Here is a 27389-nt window from a genome sequence, read left to right on the forward strand (position 1 = left end):
GAGTTCCATCATTCAAAATGGAAACCATTCGGACAATTTTACCAACGATCCAGGAGGGTCAATATATGACTACCGTGGACTTAAAGGATGCGTACCTGCATATTCCTATCCACAAAGATCACCATCAGTTCCTGAGGTTCGCCTTTCTGGACAAACCTTACCAGTTCGTGGCTCTTCCGTTCGGTTTAGCCACTGCTCCCAGAATTTTCACAAAGGTGCTAGGGTCCCTTCTAGCGGTGCTAAGGCCGAGGGGCATTGCAGTAGCACCTTACCTAGACGACATTCTAATACAAGAGTCGTCCCTTCCCAAAGCAAGGGCTCATACAGACATTGTTTTAGCCTTTCTCAGATCTCACGGGTGGAAGGTGAACATAGAGAAAAGTTCCCTGTCCCCGTCCACAAGGGTTCCTTTTCTGGGAACAATAATAGACTCCGTAGAAATGAAGATCTTTCTGACAGAGGTCAGGAAGTTAAAGCTTCTGAACGCTTGTCGAGTTCTTCAATCCATTCCTCAGCCCTCCATAGCTCAGTGCATGGAGGTAATAGGACTAATGGTTGCGGCAATGGACGTGGTTCCTTTTGCTCGAATTCATTTAAGACCATTGCAACTGTGCATGCTCAAACAGTGGAATGGGGATTATGCAGACTTGTCTCCCCAGATTCAAATGGACCAGAAAACCAGAGACTCACTCCTCTGGTGGCTGTCTCTAGATCACCTGTCTCAGGGAATGAGTTTCCGCAGACCGGAGTGGATCATCGTCACGACCGACGCCAGTCTTTTGGGCTGGGGCGCGGTCTGGGAGTCCCTGAAGGCTCAGGGTCTATGGTCTCGGGAAGAATCTCTTCTCCCGATAAACATATTGGAATTGAGAGCGATATTCAATGCGCTCCAGGCATGGCCTCAACTAGCGGAGGCCAGATTCATCAGATTTCAGTCGGACAACATGACGACTGGTAGCGTACATCAATCATCAGGGGGGAACGAAGAGTTCCCTCCCTGGCGATGAGAGAGGTATCCAAGATCATCAAATGGGCAGAGGATCGCTCCTGCCATCTATCAGCAATTCACATCCCAGGAGTGGACAACTGGGAAGCGGATTATCTGAGTCGTCAGACTTTCCATCCGGGGGAGTGGGAACTTCACCCGGAGGTTTTTGCCCAGTTAACTCAACTATGGGGCATTCCGGATCTGGATCTGATGGCGTCACGTCAGAACTCAAAAGTTCCATGTTACGGTCCAGGTCCAGGGATCCCAAGGCGACACTGGTAGATGCCTTAGCAGCGCCTTGGTCGTTCAATCTAGCTTATGTCTTTCCACCGTTTCCTCTTCTCCCACGGCTAGTAGCCAGGATCAAACAGGAGAAGGCTTCGGTAATTCTGATGTTTCCTGCGTGGCCAAGCAGGACCTGGTATGCAGACCTAGTGAATATGTCATCGGTTCCACCATGGAAGCTACCTTTTGAGGCAGGACCTTCTAATTCAAGGTCCATTCGTACATCCAAACCTAGTCTCTCTGCAACTGACTGCTTGGAGATTGAACGCTTGATTCTAGCTAAGCGTGGGTTTTCGGATTCAGTTATAGATACCCTGATTCAGGCTAGAAAGCCTGTCACTAGGAAAATTTACCATAAGATATGGCGGAAATATCTTTGTTGGTGCGAATCCAAGGGTTACTCATGGAGTAAGATTAGGATTCCAAGGATTTTAGCTTTTCTCCAAGGAGATTGCCACTCTAAACTGCAACACGCTATCTTGGTGGTTTCACTTCCGGCTCAATAGAGCAACCGGCTTTTCCTCGCGAATAGACTGACTCCAGGAACGTAAGCGCCCCTCAGCTTTTCTGTAAGGATTGGAGAAAGGTTTGTCAGCTAGTTCCTTAAAAGGACAGATATCAGCTCTGTCTGTTTTGTTACACAAACATCTGGCAGCAATGCCAGATGTTCAGGAGTTTGTGCAGGCTTTAGTCAGAATCAAGCCTGTCTACAGACCTGTGGCTCCTCCATGGAGTCTAAATCTAGTTCTTTCAGTTCTTCAGGGGGTTCCGTTTGAACCTCTACATTCCATAGATATTAAGTTACTATCTTGGAAAGTTTTGTTTTTGGTTGCTATCTCTTCCGCTAGAAGAGTTTCTGAATTGTCTGCTTTGCAGTGTAATTCACCCTATCTGGTGTTTCATACAGATAAGGTCGTTTTACGTACCAAACCTGGTTTTCTTCCAAAAGTGGTTTCCAATAAGAATATTAACCAGCAAATAGTTGTTCCTTCTCTGTGTCCTAACCCAGCTTCTAACGAGGAACGTCTTTTACACAATCTCGATGTGGTTCGTGCTTTGAAGTTTTACCTAAAAGCAACTAAAGATTTCAGACAAACTTCGTCCTTGTTTGTCGTCTATTCTGGTAAGAGGAGAGGTCAAAAGGCGACTGCGACCTCTCTGTCTTTCTGGCTGAAAAGCATCATCCGGTTGGCTTATGAGACTGCTGGAAGGCAGCCTCCTGAACGAATTACAGCTCACTCTACTAGAGCTGTGGCTTCCACTTGGGCTTTCAAGAATGAGGCTTCTGTTGAACAGATCTGTAAGGCAGCGACTTGGTCTTCACTGCATACATTTGCCAAATTTTACAAATTCGATACTTTTGCTTCTTCGGAGGCTATTTTTGGGAGAAAGGTTTTGCAAGCAGTGGTGCCTTCCGTTTAGGTTACCTGACTTGTTCCCTCCCTTCATCCGTGTCCTAAAGCTTTGGTATTGGTTCCCACAAGTAAGGATGAAGCCGTGGACCGGATACACCAATGTAGGAGAAAACAGAATTTATGTTTACCTGATAAATTTCTTTCTCCTACGGTGTATCCGGTCCACGGCCCACCCTGGCATTTTAGTCAGGTTTAAATTTATTTTTATAAACTACAGTCACCACTGCACCCTATGGTTCTCCTTTTTCTCCTAACCCTCGGTCGAATGACTGGGGGGGCGGAGCCTGAGGGGAGCTATATGGACAGCTTTGCTGTGTGCTCTCTTTGCCACTTCCTGTAGGGATTGAGAATATCCCACAAGTAAGGATGAAGCCGTGGACCGGATACACCGTAGGAGAAAGAAATTTATCAGCTAAACATAAATTCTGTTTTTCTTGTATTGAAGTATTTCTGTTCTTTTAATTTGTTGGATGTTTTTTCTTTCTACTTCTATTTCTTGTGTGTCATAGTCTCTATCTATGAACGTATTCTTTAGTCTTCATCTATTCTGCAGTTACGCCTATTCTGAGAAACTGGCCTTTCAGTATGTTGTGCTTCCATCTATGCAGGTGGCAACTGGACTAATGTATAAAGTGGTTTGCGTCAACTTCCTTAAAGTATGTTCTACTTCCAGTTTGCTTATACAGGAGGATTGCTAGTCTTCCAGCCATCAAGCATTTATTCAGTCCTTGGTCAGAAACAGACCAGTTATCACACCCATTTCAACTTCAGAAAATTTGAACTTGGTCCTCAGGGTTTTGTAAGTTTCCTCCCTTTGAACTTTTGTTATCCTGGAAGGTTTCTTTGTAGAATATTTATCAGGAATTTCTTGTTCATTCCTATCCAAAATTTTGAAGGAGCTATTTTTTTTTAATCTAATCTGGATGTAGTCAGGGCATTGATTTTTGTTCTTCAGGCTACTAGAGACTTTTGAGTATAATGCATAGTCCAAGCAAAAACTGCCCAAACAGTTTCTTCAAATGATAACAAATCCAAAGTTTATTCAAGCATTAAAAGCACAGAATTGACATATTATCCTTTCCTCAATAAAACAATGTATCCAAAAGAGAGCAGGTGAGCTTGATGGGTTTCGTTTGTATGCACATTTTATCACTTCAGTGGTTGAAGAGTCTAATTCTCTGAGCTTATTTGAAAGCAGGGCAGTTGTCAACTTTATGTACTACAGCTCATTCAACTCGTTCTGTGCCTACATCTTGGGCAATGAGGCAATTAGTAGACCACAACTGCAAGGCTACAAAATAGTCGTCTGTTAACACGTTAACTATATTTGAGGTTGATGTTTTTTGCCTCGTCTGAGGCAGCATTTGACAGGAAGTTTCTTCAGACTGTGATACCAGTTAAGTAGGTGTCTATCTTTTCCTTTTTTTTTTTTTTTGTCCCACCCATTTTTTCGTGGTCTCCACATCTTGGGTATTAGTTTCCACAGTAAGGAATTTTGTGGACTCTCACCACCATTAGAAAACCTAATTTATGCTTACCTGCATTAGTGGCAGCAGTTCTAGTTTGCACCTCTTTGAACTATTATCTTTACTTCTTACTCCTATTCTTGGCTATGCGAAATGCTGGGTGGGTCAGGGAAGTAGGAGGGATATTAAAGCTCAGTTGTAGGGTGCCTTTGCCACCTCCTGGTTGCCAGGCAATGAATTCCCAACAGTAAGGCATTTTGTGGACTCTCACCACCAAGAAAGAAAGGAATTTATCAGCCAAGCATATATTTTTTTTTCCTTTTTTCTTCCTTTTCTTTTTAATTCAATACCAATACTTACTGACTTTATTCTATACCAGTACTGACTATATGCTATTTTGGACTCTTCACTTACACTTTCTTTTATTTCTTCTTTCAATTGCTCAGACTCATGGAAGTAAGAATGGGCAAAGAGCAGGTAGAGACCAAGTTGCGGTCTATGGAGGACCAATTGCTGGATGCTCGGGAAGAAATCTCTCAGCTGCAGGCAAAGGGTGGCGCAATGGTGGAAAGACATGTTCTAATGAAGGTAACCTACAAAAAGCTACCAACACAAAACAATATGAGATGGGTATTAGCTTGGCTTGCATGAGCATTATTTGCCTGTTTTGCAGTTCTGTGTAAAACAGTGCCTATGCCTCTACTAAACTGTATTGCATATTTATATTAAGCAACATATTTACTGTACCACATATAAGAATAATTTGATCATTTTACAGATGTGCTCCATGCCAAACGCCCAGTTTAGTTAATTTGTTGAGATGTGGAACGTGAGGCATGAGACCAATTTTTTAACATCCTGTATTGTCCCAATTACTGAATGTGATTAATTAGGAATCCTAATATCTGCCTGACATGAAGGTTTTTAATCAAACAATTATTCATCACTTAAAGAAACATAACACCCCCCCCCAATTATTTAATGTTTCAGATATAGTATAAAACTTAAAAATTTACTTCACTTTGCTGTTATCAGGTTTACTTCATGTATGATGTAGGAATGTGTACTAGTGTGCATGTGACTGGAGCAATATATGGCAGCCATTTTTATTACTTTGATATATTTGTAAGAACAAGAAGTGGCAACAGTGTTTCCTGTCATGTAGTGCTCCAGACATGTGCATACTACCTATATAGATATATCTCCAACAACGAATGTCATGAGAATTAAGTACATTTGATAATAGAAGTAAATTAGAAACTGTTTTAAAATTGTAAGCTCTGTAAGAATCATAAAAGAAAAATGTTGAGTTTCCATATCCCTTTAATTTCCTTCAGCAAATGGGGAATATCTGTACATTGTAACTCTATACGAACGTTGTGGTGTAATCCTACCTATTTTTTTAATAAGTATAGAGACTAATTTTGAGTTGGCACACATCTGAATAGAACTCCTGTTTGGACTGGAGGTGAAGGGTGCCCAGGTGATACCTGCTTTTTTGCGTCCCTCACCCTTATCCCTTGCCCACGCTTGCTCCACATCCCTAGGAGCTTCAGGAAACACAGGATGAGCTGGATCAAGTCTTAGATATCCGTCAAAAGCAGGATGAACTTCTGAAGCAGAGAGAGAGGGAACTAACTGCTTTAAAAGGTGCTCTGAAAGAGGAGGTGGCTAATCATGACAAGGAGATGGACCGTGTGAGACAGCAGTATCTGATTGACATTGAGCAGCTGCGAAAAAACATGGATAATGTGTCCCAGGTATAATGGCGTTGTCTGTAATCTTTAACTGCAACATATTGGGAGTGTGAGGTTGCTGCCTAGTGTTGGTATATACAGCCATTTTTGACTTTTTCTAAAAAGAATGAGTGATCTAGACTAAACCAAAAATGTAGATAGGATAAGGAATATAAAGTCCATTCTCCTAAGTACCCGCAGTTTAAATGCATAAACGGAATCTAAGTCACACCAATCTTACATTTACACCTTATTCATGGTCTGTTAGAATTTGTTTTCCATTTAGAACTATTATTTTTAGGACCTCATCTGAGTCATTGTTTAATCCCGTGGCAAATGTCTTCTTAGATGTTAATACATTGTGGTGTTTGGGGCACATGGGAAAATATTAGGTACTTTTTAATTTGAAATCCTAAATGGTTGTATTTACTTATGTGGGCTGTAATCCCACTCCAAGTATGTGATCTGCTGGTGGAGGGGTCATTTATCCGTTCTGGTGTTAAATAGCTGCTTGCTTCACGCTGGCCTGCACACACCACATTGCGTCTTTTATTCATTGTTCATATCTGCTGTTCCCGCACTATTGTTGTTATCACCCTGCATCTGCCATATTGTTTCACAGGACCAACTCAGCTTGGAGTCAGAGCGTCAGAAAATAAACTTGGTTGTGAAAAACCTTCAGAGGGAGCTGGAAGAGAGCAGTGATGAGATTAACCAATGGAAAGAAATGTTCCAGAAGAACAAAGATGAACTACGCAGTGCAAAGCAGGAGTGAGTACCTCTCTAATCCCTTCAATATACAGATCTGTAGCCACCCAACACAATGCAACTGTTTAAAACCTATGCTTTATTATTAAAGGGTCAGTATCTGACTTATGAACGATTAATTTTGACTTTAGAGTATGCAATTTTAAACAACTTTTCCGTTTACTTCTATTATCAATTTTGCTTAGTTCCCTTAGTATCCTTTTGTTAAAGAGTAATCCTTGGTGAGCTCAGAATCGTGCATGTGTCCTTAGCCACCTGCCAACAGTGTTTGCAAGAATGTTTAAAATATGTTATACATAGTTGCAAACTCTGCTGCCATAGAGTGTCTGTAGCACTTTCTGAAGCACCAGCTCCTACTGAGCATATGCAAGAGTGTACACATATATGCATTTTGTCATTGGCTGCTGGATGTCACATAATACAGAAACATATCTGCTGCTCGTTTGAAATTCAGAGTTGCATTGCTTTGTTGTTGTGCATTCTTTGATCGAGCTATTCTGTACTTAATGGTCCTTTTAAACATGCATATATAAGTATTTAGTATTGCAAGAATGACAATTGCCGCCAGTAAATGGTTATTATAATTTTCTTCTGTTATGTGTGATCAGTCCACGGGTCATCATTACTTCTGGGATATAACTCCTCCCCAACAGGAAATGCAAGAGGATTCACCCAGCAGAGCTGCATATAGCTCCTCCCCTCTACGTCACTCCCAGTCATTCTCTTGCACCCAACGACTAGATAGGATGTGTGAGAGGACTATGGTGATTATACTTAGTTTTTATAACTTCAATCAAAAGTTTGTTATTTTACAATAGCACCGGAGCGTGTTATTGCCTCTCTGGCAGAGTTTGAAGAAGAATCTACCAGAGTTTTTACTATGATTTTAACCGGAGTAGTTAAGATCATATTGCTGTTTCTCGGCCATCTGAGGGAGGTAAAAGCTTCAGATCAGGGGACAGCGGGCAGATGAATCTGCATTGAGGTATGTAGCAGTTTTTATTTTCTGAATGGAATTGATGAGAAAATCCTGCCATACCGTTATAATGACATGTATGTATACTCTACACTTCAGTATTCTGGGGATGGTATTTCACTGGAATTACTCTGTTAAAAGTACATTAAACCTTTTAATAGGTATTTATTATGTTAAACGTTTTTGCTGGAATGTAGAATCGTTTGCATTTTCTGAGGTACTGAGTGAATAAATGTTTGGGCATTATTTTTCCACTTGGCAGTTGCTTGTTTTAATTGTGACAGTTTCGTTTCTCTCTCACTGCTGTGTGTGAGGGGGAGGGGCCGTTTTTGGCGCTCTTTGCTACGCATCAAAAATTTCCAGTCAGTTACTCTTGTATTTCCTGCATGATCCGGTTCATCTCTAACAGAACTCAGGGGTCTTCAAACTTCTTTGGAGGGAGGTAGATTCTCTCAGCAGAGCTGTGAGACTTATATATTGACTGTGATTAAAAACGTTGCTCTGTAATTTTTATGCTTCAAATTTAATTATTGTTACTTTACTAATGGGAACAAACCTTTGCTAAAAGTTGTGTTGTTTTTAAGGATTGATGCTATAACTGTTTTTTTTCAGTTCATTATTTCAACTGTCATTTAATCGTTTAGTGCTTCTTTGAGGCACAGTACGTTTTTGTTAAATAAGATTGTAACCAAGTTGCAAGTTTATTGCTAGTGTGTTAAACATGTCTGATTCAGAGGAAGATACCTGTGTCATTTGTTCCAATGCCAAGGTGGAGCCCAATAGAAATTTATGTACTAACTGTATTGATGCTACTTTAAATAAAAGCCAATCTGTACAAATTGAACAAATTTCACCAAACAGCGAGGGGAGAGTTATGCCGACTAACTCGCCTCACGTGTCAGTACCTGCATCTCCCGCCCGGGAGGTGCGTGATATTGTGGCGCCTAGTACATCTGGGCGGCCATTACAGATAACATTACAAGATATGGCTACTGTTATGACCGAAGTTTTGGCTAAATTACCAGAACTAAGAGGCAAGCGTGATCACTCTGGGGTGAGAACAGAGTGCGCTGATAATACTAGGGCCATGTCTGATACTGCGTCACAGCTTGCAGAGCATGAGGACGGAGAGCTTCATTCTGTGGGTGACGGTTCTGATCCAAACAGATTGGATTCAGATATTTCAAATTTTAAATTTAAATTGGAAAACCTCCGTGTATTACTAGGGGAGGTTTTAGCGGCTCTTAATGATTGTAACACTGTTGCAATACCAGAGAAATTGTGTAGGTTGGATAAATACTTTGCGGTACCGGCGAGTACTGACGTTTTTCCTATACCTAAGAGACTAACTGAAATTGTTACTAAGGAGTGGGATAGACCCGGTGTGCCGTTCTCACCCCCTCCAATATTTAGAAAGATGTTTCCAATAGACGCCACCACACGGGACTTATGGCAAACGGTCCCTAAGGTGGAGGGAGCAGTTTCTACTTTAGCTAAGCGTACCACTATCCCGGTGGAGGATAGCTGTGCTTTTTCAGATCCAATGGATAAAAAATTAGAGGGTTACCTTAAGAAAATGTTTGTTCAACAAGGTTTTATATTGCAACCCCTCGCATGCATCGCGCCGATTACGGCTGCGGCAGCATTTTGGATTGAGTCTCTGGAAGAGAACCTTAGTTCAGCTACGCTGGACGACATTACGGACAGGCTTAGAGTCCTTAAACTAGCTAATTCATTCATTTCGGAGGCCGTAGTACATTTAACAAACTTACGGCTAAGAACTCAGGATTCGCCATTCAGGCACGTAGGGCGCTGTGGCTAAAATCCTGGTCAGCTGATGTAACTTCTAAGTCCAAATTACTTAATATACCTTTCAAGGGGCAAACTTTATTTGGGCCCGGTTTGAAAGAAATTATCGCTGACATTACAGGAGGTAAGGGCCACGCCCTGCCTCAAGACAAAGCCAAAGCTAAGGCTAGACAGTCTAATTTTCGTCCCTTTCGGAATTTCAAAGCAGGAGCAGCACCAACTTCCACTGCACCAAAACAGGAAGGAGCTGTTGCTCGTTACAGACAAGGCTGGAAACCTAACCAGTCCTGGAACAAGGGCAAGCAGGCCAGGAAACCTGCTGCTGCCCCAAAGACAGCATGAACCGAGGGCCCCCGATCCGGGACCGGATCTAGTGGGGGGCAGACTCTCTCTCTTCGCCCAGGCTTGGGCAAGAGATGTTCAGGATCCCTGGGCGCTAGAGATCATATCTCAGGGATACCTTCTAGACTTCAAATTCTCTCCCCCAAGAGGGAGATTTCATCTGTCAAGGTTGTCAACAAACCAGATAAAGAAAGAAGCGTTTCTACGCTGTGTACAAGACCTGTTATTAATGGGAGTGATCCATCCGGTTCCGCGGTCGGAACAAGGACAAGGGTTTTACTCAAACCTGTTTGTGGTTCCCAAAAAAGAGGGAACTTTCAGGCCAATCTTGGATTTAAAGATCCTAAACAAATTCCTAAGAGTTCCATCGTTCAAAATGGAAACTATTCGGACAATCTTACCCATGATCCAAAAGGGTCAGTACATGACCACAGTGGATTTAAAGGATGCTTACCTTCACATACCGATTCACAAAGATCATTACCGGTATCTAAGGTTTGCCTTCTTAGACAGGCATTACCAGTTTGTAGCTCTTCCATTCGGATTGGCTACGGCTCCAAGAATCTTCACAAAGGTTCTGGGTGCCCTTCTGGCGGTACTAAGACCGCGAGGAATTTCGGTAGCTCCGTACCTAGACGACATTCTGATACAAGCCTCAAGCTTTCAAACTGCCAAGTCTCATACAGAGTTAGTTCTGGCATTTCTAAGGTCGCATGGATGGAAAGTGAACGAAAAGAAGAGTTCTCTCTTTCCTCTCACAAGAGTTCCATTCTTGGGGACTCTTATAGATTCTGTAGAAATGAAGATTTATCTGACAGAAGACAGATTAACAAAGCTTCTAAATGCATGCCGTGTCCTTCATTCCATTCAACTCCCGTCAGTAGCTCAATGCATGGAGGTGATCGGCTTAATGGTAGCAGCAATGGACATAGTACCCTTTGCACGTCTACATCTCAGACCGCTGCAATTGTGCATGCTGAGTCAGTGGAATGGGGATTACTCAGACTTGTCCCCTACTCTGAATCTGGATCAAGAGACCAGAAACTCTCTTCTATGGTGGCTTTCTCGGCCACATCTGTCCAGGGGGATGCCATTCAGCAGGCCGGACTGGACAATTGTAACAACAGACGCCAGCCTACTAGGTTGGGGCGCTGTCTGGAATTCTCTGAAGGCTCAGGGACAATGGAGTCAGGAGGAAAGTCTCCTGCCAATAAACATTCTGGAATTGAGAGCAGTTCTCAATGCCCTTCTGGCTTGGCCCCAGTTAAAAACTCGGGGGTTCATCAGGTTTCAGTCGGACAACATCACGACTGTAGCTTACATCAACCATCAGGGAGGGACAAGAAGCTCCCTAGCAATGATAGAAGTATCAAAGATAATTCGCTGGGCAGAGTCTCACTCTTGCCACCTGTCAGCAATCCACATCCCGGGAGTGGAGAACTGGGAGGCGGATTTCTTGAGTCGCCAGATTTTTCATCCGGGGGAGTGGGAACTTCATCCGGAGGTCTTTGCCCAAATACTTCGACGTTGGGGCAAACCAGAGATAGATCTCATGGCGTCTCGCCAGAACGCCAAACTTCCTCGCTACGGGTCCAGATCCAGGGATCCGGGAGCGGTTCTGATAGATGCTTTGACAGCACCTTGGAACTTCGGGATGGCTTATGTGTTTCCACCCTTCCCGCTGCTTCCTCGATTGATTGCCAAAATCAAACAGGAGAGAGCATCAGTGATTCTAATAGCGCCTGCATGGCCACGCAGGACTTGGTATGCAGATCTAGTGGACATGTCATCCTGTCCGCCTTGGTCTCTACCTCTAAGACAGGACCTTCTGATACAGGGTCCATTCAAACATCAAAATCTAATTTCTCTGAAGCTGACTGCTTGGAAATTGAACGCTTGATTTTATCAAAACGTGGGTTTTCTGAGTCGGTTATTGATACCCTGATACAGGCTAGGAAGCCTGTTACCAGAAGGATTTACCATAAGATATGGCGTAAATACCTATACTGGTGCGAATCCAAAGGTTACTCCTGGAGTAAGGTTAGGATTCCTAGGATATTGTCCTTTCTACAAGAAGGTTTAGAAAAGGGTTTATCGGCTAGCTCATTAAAGGGACAGATCTCAGCTCTGTCCATCTTGTTACACAGGCGTCTGTCAGAAAATCCAGACGTCCAGGCCTTTTGTCAGGCTTTAGCTAGGATCAAGCCTGTGTTTAAAACTGCTGCTCCGCCATGGAGTTTAAACCTTGTTCTTAACGTTCTACAAGGAGTTCCGTTTGAACCCCTTCATTCCATTGATATAAAGTTGTTATCTTGGAAAGTGTTATTTTTAATGGCTATTTCTTCGGCTCGGAGAGTCTCTGAGTTATCAGCTTTACATTGTGATTCTCCTTATTTGATTTTTCATTCGGATAAGGTAGTTCTGCGTACAAAACCTGGGTTCTTACCTAAGGTAGTCACTAACAGGAACATCAATCAAGAGATCGTGGTGCCTTCTCTGTGCCCGAATCCTTCCTCAAAGAAGGAACGTCTTCTACACAATCTGGATGTAGTTCGTGCCCTCAAGTTCTACTTGCAGGCAACTAAGGATTTTCGACAAACGTCTTCCCTGTTTGTCGTGTACTCTGGTCAGAGGAGAGGTCATAAGGCTTCGGCTACCTCTCTCTCCTTCTGGCTTCGTAGCATAATTCGTTTAGCCTATGAGACTGCTGGACAGCAGCCTCCTGAAAGAATTACAGCTCATTCTACTAGAGCTGTGGCTTCCACTTGGGCCTTTAAGAATGAGGCCTCTGTTGAACAGATTTGCAAGGCTGCAACTTGGTCTTCGCTTCATACTTTTTCCAAATTTTACAAATTTGACACTTTTGCTTCTTCGGAGGCTATTTTTGGGAGAAAGGTTCTTCAGGCAGTGGTTCCTTCTGTATAATGAGCCTGCCTATCCCTCCCGTCATCCGTGTACTTTTGCTTTGGTATTGGTATCCCAGAAGTAATGATGACCCGTGGACTGATCACACATAACAGAAGAAAACATAATTTATGCTTACCTGATAAATTCCTTTCTTCTGTTGTGTGATCAGTCCACGGCCCGCCCTGTTTTTTAAGGCAGGTAAATATCTTTTAAATTATACTCCAGTCACCACTTCACCCTTGGTTTCTCCTTTCTCGTTGATTCTTGGTCGAATGACTGGGAGTGACGTAGAGGGGAGGAGCTATATGCAGCTCTGCTGGGTGAATCCTCTTGCATTTCCTGTTGGGGAGGAGTTATATCCCAGAAGTAATGATGACCCGTGGACTGATCACACAACAGAAGAAAGGAATTTATCAGGTAAGCATAAATTATGTTTTTTGCACAACTTGATTATATCATTTACTTAACGCTATCATTAAAATTATGGCAAAATGTATTTACTACATAAGACAAATAACAATAAAGGATGGTGTCTTCATAGTTGCTAACAGGGTAAAATAGAAAGTAGAAACATATCCTAACCAGCCCCCCTGGGTAAAGTTCAGCACCCTCCTATGAAAGAGAAATATTTTTATTTACCAATTATGCACCAGCACACAAAGAAACTGCCTACAAAATAAAAAGTCTGCTAGCTTTTTAGAAACAGTATGTGCCTCATCTCAGTGATAACAAAATGTCCACAATCATTTACTCCTGGGAATTACCTTTCCTGACCACTAGGAGGAGGCAAAGATTCCCAAACTCCAAGAGCCCCATAAAACCCCTCCCACCTCTATGGTAACTAGTCTTGTCTCTACCTCTGCTGGAGGAAGGTGAAGAATGAAGGTGCTCCAGATGTTCCACTGTGAGAGGGGTCCGGTTTCCCCTCATAGTACTACTGTTGTCGGAGGGATGTATTTGGAGTACTGGGTAGTGGCACAATCACACTTTGTTTGTTTTTTGTTTTGTTTTGTTTTTTCTTATTTTATATTTTTATTGAGGCTGCAAACCTTCTAAACATAAGTAAGGTTACATTATAGTCCTGAGCATAAACATATGTCTATATAATAGAATAAAAAACACATATCTCAAAGGTGTAGTATGTGGTACACTGTTTTTAGATTTGGGCAGTATAATGGTACATAATTTCAACCATATACCTCTTATATAGTAACACATACCTATAGGGTATAACATTATTAGACATAAGTACAACTAGTGATACTGAACCTAGCCATTCTATAACAAATCTCTTTTATTGTTGGTTCTAACTATTTCCCCTTTTAATATTTGGACCATGAACATTAAGAATAGACCAGATTGGGAATGGTATAATTAAGATCAAGGGTGTAAGGGATATATTTAGTTAAATAGAAGTAAATAAGAATATAATGTAGTTAGTAATAAACTATCTGGACAGTACTTCTATAATTGAGAATTATTTTCTAATAATTTGGTAGTATGAACCATAGGATGCATTTTCTTTTATTTACTGAGTAAACTCGGGGGGTGGGGGGGGGAGATCTATAATTAAACTATGAGAATTATAGTAGCAGAGAGTACATATATGAGCAAAAAGGGGATATTATTTACATGAGCTGTCATATTATGGACCTATTAACCATTATAGATCAGACTGTAAGCATTGCTGTTTAGATCAAATTGAATGTAAGAGATGGTCTCTTGGTATGCGCTAAAGATAGAAGAGGTTAAGGCGACTTTCAATGAGACAATGTGACGAAATTGAGGCCACATAGGTTAGATAGACGTATCAGTAGGGTAGAGCAGGGAAGGAGGACTGTAAGGGTCATCCTTAGACCTAAGGTATAAGTAATATCAAATATATTTACTTCAGGTCAACTTAGTAATGTCTATATCTATGTGGGTCTATTTGTAATGGATGCAGAAAGGGGTGATGTCTTATCACTCTGTCATAGGGGTACGGGCCCTATACCCCCAACAGAAGACAAAATTCTCACCTTTAGCCAAAAGTAACCTGTAGATATCATATTAAATTGTAGTTGACCAATAAGGTTTGGTGGTCCCTGCTGTCTAAATATAGGATCAGACTAAGTGTACATTAGAAATAACTATCCATTGTATGTAACAATGTTTACCATAAAATAGTAGCTTTAGAGATAAGTCGCTTTATGATAGAAATGCAATCAATTGCAGTAGTTATTTAAGTACAGGATACCTTGTAGGGATTACTATGTCAAGTGTAGTCTAGTAAAACTGGGTATAATGAACAATATACCATATAATATAAAATAATTCAAAATGCTCCAGGGAAACTAGTCATGTTGGTGCTTATTGAATATGAAGTGGACTATGTACGCATAAGCAGATATATAGAAAAGCTCTAAACAAACTCTCAAGCTCATAGCTATCATATATCAGAGTTTAAAAATCTATAACATACCTTAGTCTAAAGAGTATTCTTGTAAAGAGCAAACATCCTATTACTTATAATATATGACCAATAAAAGTGAAACAGAATAGGCTCTATATGTACATAGTCTTAAAAGAACACAAGAGCATGAATATATAGCAGACAATTGTTCAATAAACCCGTGTAACTAATCAGACAATGCTTAACATAAAATAACAGTGATGCTAAGGCAGTGCTGGATTCATTCTATTAGTGGCATAAATAGAAAAATTTGAGCATAACTTAGAGATATTTGCTAATATGCTGTCTTGTCCCTCAGCCAGCTTCAAATCAGTCAATATTATTTTAATTAGGACTCCGCAAAGTTTCCAAATTTGCCCGAGGTGTTTGGGAGTCCTAAGGCATAGGGTATTTAGTGCTTCCACACCTAACCTACTCCAACTTTAATAATTCTTTCACACTGCTTTGTGTTCTATGCGCTGTAAATCTGCTCCTGAATCAAACTTTCCTAGTTTTAGACTTGGTTGATCTCCACTGGAGCCAGGATTCACCCTCTTCCCTTAACCGCTGCATGAGAACAAGAGTAGCTCCATCAACTCGTCTTTCCAGATCGATCTGTGCCATTAGTAGGGACTGTGCATGCTGCTTCGACTCTGCTAATGGTCCAAACATAGGAGAAACCCTGTTCCTGTTCCAAGGGGGCTATCAACCCGCACTCCATATTACGTTCCATATGGTCAGCTGCAAACTTTGGATTGCTAGCAGGTAGTATAGATGGGGGGTTTTCTAATACGCGTGGTGCGGATGAGAGTCCCATGTAATGGTTAGTATCACTCAGTAATGGCTCTCAGCTGCATTTCCTGTCCTGTCCAAGGCACTGCACCCTCTTGTCTCTCAGCGCAACCAGTCTCTACTTGTAGGTCTGCCGGTGGAGCATGTTTTACCAGCCACTGAAGCTGATCTCGTATAGCCTCTCCAAGTTCCGTTTATGCGGCCTGTATCACTGTGTGGAGGTCTTTTTTATTTTGCCAGACTGCATGGCATTATTGAAATGTGTCTGCCAATTATTGAATCCTAGGGCACTTTCTCAGTCCCCTGGAGTATTGGTGCATATAATTTGTGGTTCTTAGGTAGTTTGCTATAAATGTATAGCTTAAATTCAACAATTATCCCCAGATATGAATATTTTCGGCCAGGAGCTCTCTCTAGGCACGTCCAATCATCTCAGTGGCTGACTCCGCTCCCCACAATTACTCATTTCTGGAGTTAGCTACAAGCCTTTCCACATGTGTTGCAGGGACCTGTCGTTTGCCTCCTCATGTTTGGTCATCGCTATACTTCTATACCATATCCTCTGCTGTTATGTTTCAGCGCTGGTTTGACTTTCTGCTGGATTTCTGCTTATTTCCAGTAGATATGTAAGTACATACTTTTGTTTATAAGGCACTCTTTAAGCCTTTTAGGCTGTTATTATATTCATTATACTATTATAGCCTGGGGACAGATGGTTTTTATGTGTATTTATTTATGTTTATTTATGTGTTAATTTTATAAGGTAATATCCCTTTAAATCATTTTTACACGTCCCCTTTTATTTGTTTATTTTGTTTTAAAGTGCGTCATGGTTGCACAAGTAGGTCTCTCGGGTTGGTCTACACAAGAGAGTGCATGTCTCTTTTTTTGGTGCTCTATTGTATCTTTTGTCACGCCGTTTTTTATTCTGTAAGCATTTCCGTTCTGTTTGGGCACGCAATTTGTTTGTGCGTTTTTGATTTTGGAATTTATTTCTTTTTTCCTATTTCGGATTAGTGCTTTTTGGCCTACATTTTATGCTTTTTGTATGGGAGGGGAACATTTTTTCCATTGCTTCAAGAGTTTTTTTTATTCAAGAGGATATAGCCGTATGATTATGCATTCTATTTTATTTATAGTATCCATTATCTTGGAGCCTTCTATTTCTTTCCCTAAATCTCTTTAGAAGCCAGGTCCTATGAACATTTTACTACCTATGTTAAGTATGTATATTGTAAGCTTGCTGGGGTATTTCCTCCGCCCCCCCAAGGCAGAACATGCAGTGATTTGAGATGTAATCGTAGAAATTGCATAATTTCTGCAGAAAGAACAGGACACATGCAAGAGCTGTTAGTGCTTTAACTTTGCAGCGCTGCTCCACATCAGGCTGTTCTCTTCAAACAGCTTTGCTCTGGCTGCTCTGTGTAAGTTTTCTTTTACATAGTGCATCCACAGCAAAGTGATGTTTGAAGTGAACAGTCAGATATGCAGTAGGGCTGTAAAGCACAAGTGGATTTATTGTTGACTGGCTCTGATTTTTTTTTAAAACCTGCCCCCAACCTTTCCCAGTGTGCAAAGATGTGACTTCTGTATGTAAAACATTCATATGAGCAATGCACCTTTTTATTACTACATTTCTTTGTTAGACCAAGAGAAAAGGAAACAAATTTATTCAAGAGACATTTTAAAATGTCGTTTTTTGTCTGCAGCGAATTTGCAATTTTATTTAAAAATAACCTGCAGAAAAATTTTCACTACAAAATCTCATCGCAGAAAGTGTAAAAAAAGTTCTGCCTCTAGGCCTCCACCTCAGTTATGCAATATCTGTTTCAATGCGTTTATGCTTCTAAAGATATCAGTATTCCTTTTGTTTGTTCTTTACAGAGGAGTCCTACAGATTTTTTTCACCAGGATTTTAGAATCGTCGTTCATTCCACTGTTTCAAATGCTGGCAGCTATTCCCCTTCAAGTAAGTGGTAAAGGTCAATTCATGAGTTACTGTCTACTAGCTCTAAGCCTAGTTTTGATTATATTTCTGATCCTGGTTCTGCTGATCTGTCCTCTTAAATTAGTTTTTTTGATTATCAGGAATCTGTTTCTGATTATGATGTGGAATCATCCTCTTTCTTGTTTAAAGTTGAACATCTTCGTTCACTTTTAAGGAAGTTTTTAATACTTTAGGGTTTTGGGTTTCTAAGGTTTCTGAGGGAAAGTCTGTTAAACGCTTAGTTTTGTTTTTTAATTCTGCTGTTAAAACCTTTGGGGGGTTTTGTCCCTGATGCCGTCTCTGAGAAAGTTTCTCAGGAACAATCTAAGCCCGGTAGTACTTTTAATCCTTCTGCAAGATATAAATGGATTTATCTTTTGCATGCTTCTTATATTGATATTATTATTGGGGCAAGTTGTGTTAGCCCTTTTAGTTTATCAAGCACAGAGTTCTTTTGGCACCTCTTGTCGGGTGGTGACATCACACGGCGGCTTGTACGATTGACCACGGATGATTCTACTCTCATCTCAAACTCAAGAAGTAATTGGATTTTAATATGTGGTTATAATGATTTGTGTTTGTGAGTACCTTGTGATTTTATAATAAACGTGGTGTTGAAGATAAAACACTATTTTGGGGCTTTTTGTCTAGGCACTCTAGATTCATTGGAATGTACACGTTTTCTCTGACTGCAGGACAAGCAGTCTATTGAAGGAGCAGCACTTCTGTAAGAAGCTGTAATATCCTGTGCCTTCAACTGCAAGCACCTCCCATACTCCGCTATCCTATTTAAGGTCACTTCCCCACTAACACAATGCTTGAATATTGCTAATACTAAGCTGACTTTAAAAAAGCTTCTCTTATAATCTCAATCTGTTTGGTTCCTGTGAACTTCTACCTTTGTTTCATCCTCATAACTTCATCCGACTTCAGTTGTACCTCTTGTGAGAACGCTCAGTAAATCGCTTGCAGCCGTCTGGCTGTCACATGACTGGAACCTCTGGAATGGATCAAATGGATCAAGACATCCTTGAATATGTTAACTCTTGTGACATCTGCGCCAGGAACAGAATAAAACACGAAAAACCTTTTGGTTATCTATCCCCTTTCCCCATTCCAGATATACCGTGCTCTACTATTTCTATGGACTTTATAGTTGATCTTCCCCCTTCACAACAACACAACACTATACTGGTAGTTGTTGATCATCTCACTAAACTGTCCCACTTCATCTACCTACAGCCAAGGAAACCACTTATGCCTTCTTTACACACATTGTCAAACTACATGGTTTACCCACTACTATAATCTCTGATTGTTGTACCCAGTTTACTTCGTTATTTTGGAAGGCTCTTTGCAAATAACTCAAGATTGACTCCAGATTATCCACCTCCTACCATCCGCCTAACTGAGAGGGTCAATCAAATACTTGAACAGTACCTCAGATGTCCTATCTCCAAGATGACTGGTTATCTCTCCTTGCCATGGATGCATTTTCATACAACTCAATGAATTCATCCACAAGGACTACCCACTTTTTCGCTACATATGGGCACCATCCCACTACACACACACACTCTCTCTCTCCCTCTCTCTTCTCTTTCTTTTCTCTCTCTCCTCTCTCTCTCTCTCTCTTTCTTTCTTTTTTCTTTCTTTTTTCTTTCTTTCTTTTCTCTCTCTCTCTTTCTTTTCTCTCTTTCTTTCTTTTCTCTCTCTCTCTTTTCTCTCTCTTTTCTCTCTCTTTTCTCTCTCTCTCTTCTCTCTCTCTTCTCTCTCTCTTCTCTCTCTCTCTCTCTCTCTCTCTCTCTCTTCTCTCTCTTTTCTCTCTCTCTTCTCTCTCTCTTCTCTCTCTCTTCTCTCTCTTTTCTCTCTCTCTTCTCTCTCTCTCTCTTCTCTCTCTCTTCTCTCTCTCTCTCTCTCCGCAAATCTCCTGCAGGTTCATTTATCAAAGTCTAGACAAAAACATTATTACGACACAGACCTAGTCCACAATACAACGTAATACTAAGTCTAACTTGTAATTATCTGATGTGAAGCTCCTAGCTGAATGTCTCACACTAAAGAATCTGATTGATACAAGAGTCTCCTGTATAACTGATTCTATCTACCTTTAAAGACATATTAAGTCATTCTAAATTGTAATGTTCATCCTAATATCCTGATCACATTATTCCTTTCTGTGATCAAGCTATGTTGGTTTACTCCATCTCCTCACTAATTTTCTATCCTATAGTATTTTTCTCATTTCATTCCTAATTGGGCATAAGTTATATATATATAGCTACATTCCAAACATAATTATTTCTGATTTAATATTGAGAAAAGCTTATATTTGTCAGAACATTACAGAAGCCCAGCTTATTGCAGCCTCATTGATGATTTATTTGTCATTCAGCATAGTATTTGATCTAAGAACATTACTTCTACAATATTTCCATCCATCTTCCAAAGTAAGACAGTTACATTTTTTGTATATAATTAGACATTGCACTTTGAAACTTTTCCTTGTTCTATGTAGGGATCATGCTTCGTTTTTCAGAGGATCTCTAGATTTCAAAATCAGTAATTCTCTGAGTTAGTTGCTGAATTCTTAATTTATTATTCAGTGGGGGCTTCCTTTGTTTGTCCTGTTTGGACTGTAATTATGGCAGATACTAGTCTTGCTGGTTTGGGGGCAGTCTGGGGGTTCCAGAAAACACTTGGAGTTTGGTTTCCTCAGGAGGCACGGTTACCTATTAATGTTGTGGAACTTTGTCCAATCTTCAGGGCTCTTCAGAATTTGGCCCTGCTGTATAGCGTATCCCATCTTTGTTTCAGACAGTCATTGCTATGGCAGTAACATCTATCTATCGTTAGGGGGGGGGGGGGGGAATTGAAGTTCCTTAGCCATGAGAGAAGTATCCTGGATTCTTTCTTGGGCAGAGGGCAATTGTTGTCAGATCTCTGCATATTCCAGGGGTGTGCAACTGGAAGGCATATTTTAACAGTCATCCATCCTTGCATCCATGGGAGTGGTTTCTTTATATGGATGGGGTTTTTTGTGTTTGGTTTTTTTTCTACAGATTGTGGATCTTTGGGGTTTCCCAGAGATAGATTTGATGGTCTCTTGATTAATCACCTAACTTCCCAGATTTTTTTCAAGGTCCAAGGATCCTCAAGCAGAGTTTGTTGATGCCTTAGTTATTCTTTATTCATTGCAACTGGCATATTTTTTTCTCCTCTGGTTCTATTCTAAGAGTGATTGCCAGGATCAGTCATGATGGGCCATCAGTCAGTTTGATCGCTTCGGCTTGGCCTCGTGGGACTTGGTTTTTAGATTTTGTTTAGATGTCGAGTTGTCCACTGTGACCTCTTCCTCTGCACCAGGATCTTCTGTTTCAAATCCAGTTCTTCATCAGGATCTTAAAATCTAAGCCTGATGGCATGGAGATTGAATGTCAAGTTATTATATGGAGAGGTTTTTCTGATTCTGTGACTGAAACTTTTTGATTCAGGTTTGTGAGCCTTTAATTAGAAGTTTTTTTTTACATGGTCTGGAAGGTCTTTGTTTCCTGGTATGTGGTTCATGGTTTTCTTCTACTAGATACGACGAGTCCACGGATTCATCCTTACTTGTGGGATATTATCCTCCTGCACCACAGCAGAGCTGTCTATATAGCTCCTCCCTTGACTCCACCCTCCAGTCATTCTCTTTGCCTATACTAGTAATAGGAAGAGGTAAAGTGAAAGAGGTATTAAAATGATAGTTGTTATTTTCTTCAAGCTTTTCTTTTAAATGGTACCGGCGAGTGCTATTTTTCCTCAGGCAGCAGATGGATGAAGATTTCTGCCTGGAGGCTGATGATCTTAGCAGTTGTCACTAAGATCCAGAGAAGTTCCCACAGAATGGCTGAGGAGTACTTGAGAAGCTTCAGTGTGGGGAACGTTTTTCATGCTACAAGCATTGAGGTATGTTCTGTCATTTTTTTCTGGAGAGACTGGTATTTCAGAACTGGCTGACATAGTTCCCATAAGGGAAGGGGTAAGCAGTAATCCTACATGTAATAGAAGGGGTATTACTGGAACCTGTATATTATGGGCTAAAAATTTGGTTGACACTGGTAACATAATGTTTTGATGGCAAAACGATTTTATTCTTAGGGGCAATATAACGTTTTTATATGCAAACGTTTTTATGGCTGATGGCAATGGAGGGTTTCACATGGCTTACAATATAGATGGGGAATATGAAAAACCCACATGGCTAGTTTTCTAGACCGCTTTACAGCGGTTTTTTACTAGGCAGAGAGACATCGATATAGATGGACGGGGCCTAATTTCGAGCCTCAAGTGTGTATTTGAAATGCTTATGAAGGCAGCAAGCTCCAGCTCCGGTGGGCCTAAGCTGAAGATTTAGCCTAAACGAAGGAGATAGTGTGAATTACAGACCCCTGAGGGCAGGTAGCCTGGGGGTTGCTATATTATTTTTCATAACGTTTTTGAGTAACATTTTTTTTCCATAAAGGGTTAAGTATACCTTACTTGTGGTGCTATCTTAACTGGCAAGATAAAACACATATATGCTAAAATTGTTATATTTATTACATTTTAAGGCAGTTTTGGAAAAATTGTATGCTTTTTTTACTCTTAAAGGCGCAGTACCGTTTTTTCAGATTGTTTTTTTTTTCACTAAATAAAGTGTTTTCAAGACTTTTTGTGGTTATTACTAGCCTGTTCAACATGTCTGACACTGAGGAAAGTCAATGCTCTATGTGTTTAGAAGCCATTGTGGAACCCCCACTTAAAATGTGTCCCTCCTGTACTGAAAGGGCCTTACATTGCAAAGAACATATTTTCTCCAACATAGGTGTGTCCGGTCCACGGCGTCATCCTTGTGGGATATTCTCTTCCCCAACAGGAAATGGCAAAGAGCCCAGCAAAGCTGGTCACATGATCCCTCCTAGGCTCCGCCTTCCCCAGTCATTCTCTTTGCCGTTGTACAGGCAACATCTCCACGGAGATGGCTTAGAGTTTTTTAGTGTTTAACTGTAGTTTTTATTATTCAATCAAGAGTTTGTTATTTTAAAATAGTGCTGGTATGTACTATTTACTCTGAAACAGAAAAGAGATGAAGATTTCTGTTTGTAAGAGGAAAATGATTTTAGCAACCGTTACTAAAATCGATGGCTGTTTCCACACAGGACTGTTGAGAGGATTTAACTTCAGTTGGGGGAACAGTAAGCAGACTTTTGCTGCTTGAGGTATGACACATTCTAACAAGACGATGTAATGCTGGAAGCTGTCATTTTCCCTATGGGATCCGGTAAGCCATTTTTATTACAGAAAGAAAAAAAGGGCTTCACAAGGGCTTTTTAAGACTGTAGACATTTTCTGGGCTAAATCGATTTATATATAAACATATTTTATACTCCATAGCCTTGAGGAATTATTTTAATCTTGGGAATTATGTAAAATAACCGGCAGGCACTGTATTGGACACCTTATTCTCTAGGGGCTTTCCCTAATCATAGGCAGAGTCTCATTTTCGCGCCTCTATTGCGCACTTGTTTTTGAGAAGCATGACATGCAGATGCATGTGTGAGGAGCTCTGATACATAGAAAAGACTTTCTGAAGGCGTCATTTGGTATCGTATTCCCCTTTGGGCTTGGTTGGGTCTCAGCAAAGCAGATACCAGGGACTGTAAAGGGGTTAAATATAAAAACGGCTCCGGTTCCGTTATTTTAAGGGTTAAAGCTTCCAAATTTGGTGTGCAATACTTTTAAGGCTTTAAGACACTGTGGTGAAATTTTGGTGAATTTTGAACAATTCCTTCATACTTTTTCGCAATTGCAGTAATTAAGTGTGTTCAGTTTAAAATTTAAAGTGACAGTAACGGTTTATTTTAAAACGTTTTTTGTACTTTGTTATCAAGTTTTTGCCTGTTTAACATGTCTGAACTACCAGATAGACTGTGTTCTGAATGTGGGGAAGCCAAGGTTCCTTCTCATTTAAATAGATGTGATTTATGTGACACAAAATTTAGAGAAAATGATGCCCAAGATGATTCCTCAAGTGAGGGGAGTAAGCATGGTACTGCATCATCCCCTCCTTCGTCTACACCAGTCTTGCCCACACAGGAGGCCCCTAGTACATCTAGCGCGCCAATACTCCTTACTATGCAACAATTAACGGCTGTAATGGATAATTCTATCAAAAACATTTTAGCCAAAATGCCCACTTATCAGCGAAAGCGCGACTGCTCTGTTTTAGAAAATACTGAAGAGCATGAGGACGCTGATGATATTGGTTCTGAAGGGCCCCTACACCAGTCTGAGGGGGCCAGGGAGGTTTTGTCTGAGGGAGAAATTTCAGATTCAGGGAAAATTTCTCAACAAGCTGAACCTGATGTGATTACATTTAAATTTAAATTGGAACATCTCCGCGCTCTGCTTAAGGAGGTGTTATCCACTCTGGATGATTGTGAGAATTTGGTCATTCCAGAGAAACTATGTAAAATGGACAAGTTCCTAGAGGTCCCGGGGCCCCCCGAAGCTTTTCCTATACCCAAGCGGGTGGCGGACATTGTAAATAAAGAATGGGAAAGGCCCGGTATACCTTTCGTCCCTCCCCCCATATTTAAAAAATTGTTTCCTATGGTCGACCCCAGAAAGGACTTATGGCAGACAGTCCCCAAGGTCGAGGGGGCGGTTTCTACTCTAAACAAACGCACCACTATACCCATAGAAGATAGTTGTGCTTTCAAAGATCCTATGGATAAAAAATTAGAAGGTTTGCTTAAAAAGATGTTTGTTCAGCAAGGTTACCTTCTACAACCAATTTCATGCATTGTTCCTGTCACTACAGCAGCGTGTTTCTGGTTCGATGAGCTAGAAAAGGCGCTCAATAATAATTCTTCTTCTTATGAGGAGATTATGGACAGAATTCATGCTCTCAAATTGGCTAATTCTTTCACCCTAGACGCCACTTTGCAATTGGCTAGGTTAGCGGCGAAAAATTCTGGTTTTGCTATTGTGGCGCGCAGAGCGCTTTGGTTAAAATCTTGGTCAGCGGATGCGTCTTCCAAGAACAAATTGTTTAACATTCCTTTCAAGGGGAAAACGCTGTTTGGCCCTGACTTGAAAGAGATTATCTCTGATATCACTGGGGGCAAGGGCCACGCCCTTCCTCAGGATAGGTCTTTCAAGGCCAAAAATAAACCTAATTTTCGTCCCTTTCGCAGAAACGGACCAGCCCCAAGTGCTACGTCCTCTAAGCAAGAGGGTAATACTTCTCAAGCCAAGCCAGCCTGGAGACCAATGCAAGGCTGGAACAAAGGAAAGCAGGCCAAGAAACCTGCCACTGCTACCAAGACAGCATGAGATGTTGGCCCCCGATCCGGGACCGGATCTGGTGGGGGGCAGACTCTCTCTCTTCGCTCAGGCTTGGGCAAGAGATGTTCTGGATCCTTGGGCACTAGAAATAGTCTCCCAAGGTTATCTTCTGGAATTCAAGGGGCTTCCCCCAAGGGGGAGGTTCCACAGGTCTCAATTGTCTTCAGACCACATAAAAAGACAGGCATTCTTACATTGTGTAGAAGACCTGTTAAAAATGGGAGTGATTCATCCTGTTCCTTTAGGAGAACAAGGGATGGGGTTCAATCTGTTCGTAGTTCCCAAAAAAGAGGGAACATTCAGACCAATCTTAGATCTCAAGATCCTAAACAAGTTTCTCAAGGTTCCATCGTTCAAAATGGAAACCATTCGAACAATTCTTCCTTCCATCCAGGAAGGTCAATTCATGACCACGGTGGATTTAAAGGATGCGTATCTACATATTCCTATCCACAAGGAACATCATCGGTTCCTAAGGTTCGCATTCCTGGACAAGCATTACCAGTTTGTGGCACTTCCGTTCGGATTAGCCACTGCTCCAAGGATTTTCACAAAGGTACTAGGGTCCCTTCTAGCGGTGCTAAGACCAAGGGGCATTGCAGTAGTACCTTACTTGGACGACATTCTGATTCAAGCGTCGTCCCTTCCACAAGCAAAGGCTCACACGGACATTGTCCTGGCCTTTCTCAGATCTCACGGGTGGAAAGTGAACGTAGAAAAAAGTTCTCTATCTCCGTCAACAAGGGTTCCCTTCTTGGGAACAATAATAGACTCCTTAGAAATGAGGATTTTTCTGACAGAGGCCAGAAAATCAAAACTTCTAAACTCTTGTCAAATACTTCATTCTGTTCCTCTTCCTTCCATAGCGCAGTGCATGGAAGTAATAGGTTTGATGGTAGCGGCAATGGACATAGTTCCTTTTGCGCGAATTCATCTAAGACCATTACAACTGTGCATGCTCAGTCAGTGGAATGGGGACTATACAGACTTGTCTCCGACGATACAAGTAGATCAGAGGACCAGAGATTCACTCCGTTGGTGGCTGTCCCTGGACAACCTGTCACAGGGGATGAGCTTCCGCAGAACAGAGTGGGTCATTGTCACGACCGACGCCAGTCTGGTGGGCTGGGGCGCGGTCTGGGGACCCCTGAAAGCTCAGGGTCTTTGGTCTCGGGAAGAATCTCTTCTCCCGATAAATATTCTGGAACTGAGAGCGATATTCAATGCTCTCAAGGCTTGGCCTCAGCTAGCAAAGGCCAAGTTCATACGGTTTCAATCAGACAACATGACGACTGTTGCGTACATCAACCATCAGGGGGGAACAAGGAGTTCCCTGGCGATGGAAGAAGTGACCAAAATCATTCAATGGGCGGAGACTCACTCCTGCCACTTGTCTGCAATCCACATCCCAGGAGTGGAAAATTGGGAAGCGGATTTTCTGAGTCGTCAGACATTTCATCCGGGGGAGTGGGAACTCCATCCGGAAATCTTTGCCCAAATTACTCAATTGTGGGGCATTCCAGACATGGATCTGATGGCCTCTCGTCAGAACTTCAAGGTTCCTTGCTACGGGTCCAGATCCAGGGATCCCAAGGCGACTCTAGTAGATGCACTAGTAGCACCTTGGACCTTCAAACTAGCTTATGTATTCCCGCCGTTTCCTCTCATCCCCAGGCTGGTAGCCAGGATCAATCAGGAGAGGGCATCGGTGATCTTGATAGCTCCTGCGTGGCCACGCAGGACTTGGTATGCAGACCTGGTGAATATGTCATCGGCTCCACCATGGAAGCTACCTTTGAGACGAGACCTTCTTGTTCAAGGTCCGTTCGAACATCCGAATCTGGTCTCACTCCAACTGACTGCTTGGAGATTGAACGCTTGATCTTATCAAAACGAGGGTTCTCAGATTCTGTCATTGATACTCTTGTTCAGGCCAGAAAGCCTGTAACTAGAAAAATTTACCACAAAATATGGAAAAAATATATCTGTTGGTGTGAATCTAAAGGATTCCCTTGGGACAAGGTAAAAATTCCTAAGATTCTATCCTTTCTTCAAGAAGGTTTGGAGAAAGGATTATCTGCAAGTTCCTTGAAGGGACAGATTTCTGCCTTGTCTG

General features: G+C 41.5%; 1 protein-coding gene across 2 annotated transcripts in view; it reads left to right on the forward strand.

Moving 5' to 3' along the window:
* The window catches only part of CGN (cingulin), a 380943-nt gene that overhangs the window by 161413 nt on the left and 192141 nt on the right, over nt 1-27389 (forward strand). The window contains exons 7-9 of one of the 2 annotated variants that reach the window (XM_053704018.1): nt 4601-4742; nt 5702-5914; nt 6513-6661. In XM_053704018.1, the coding sequence (XP_053559993.1) occupies nt 4601-4742; nt 5702-5914; nt 6513-6661 (504 nt within the window). The remainder of the gene's footprint in view (nt 1-4600; nt 4743-5701; nt 5915-6512; nt 6662-27389) is intronic. The other variant, XM_053704029.1, reaches the window with a different exon arrangement.

This window comes from Bombina bombina, chromosome 1 (genome assembly GCF_027579735.1).
Source record: "Bombina bombina isolate aBomBom1 chromosome 1, aBomBom1.pri, whole genome shotgun sequence".
In the NCBI taxonomy this organism is placed as follows: domain Eukaryota; kingdom Metazoa; phylum Chordata; class Amphibia; order Anura; family Bombinatoridae; genus Bombina; species Bombina bombina.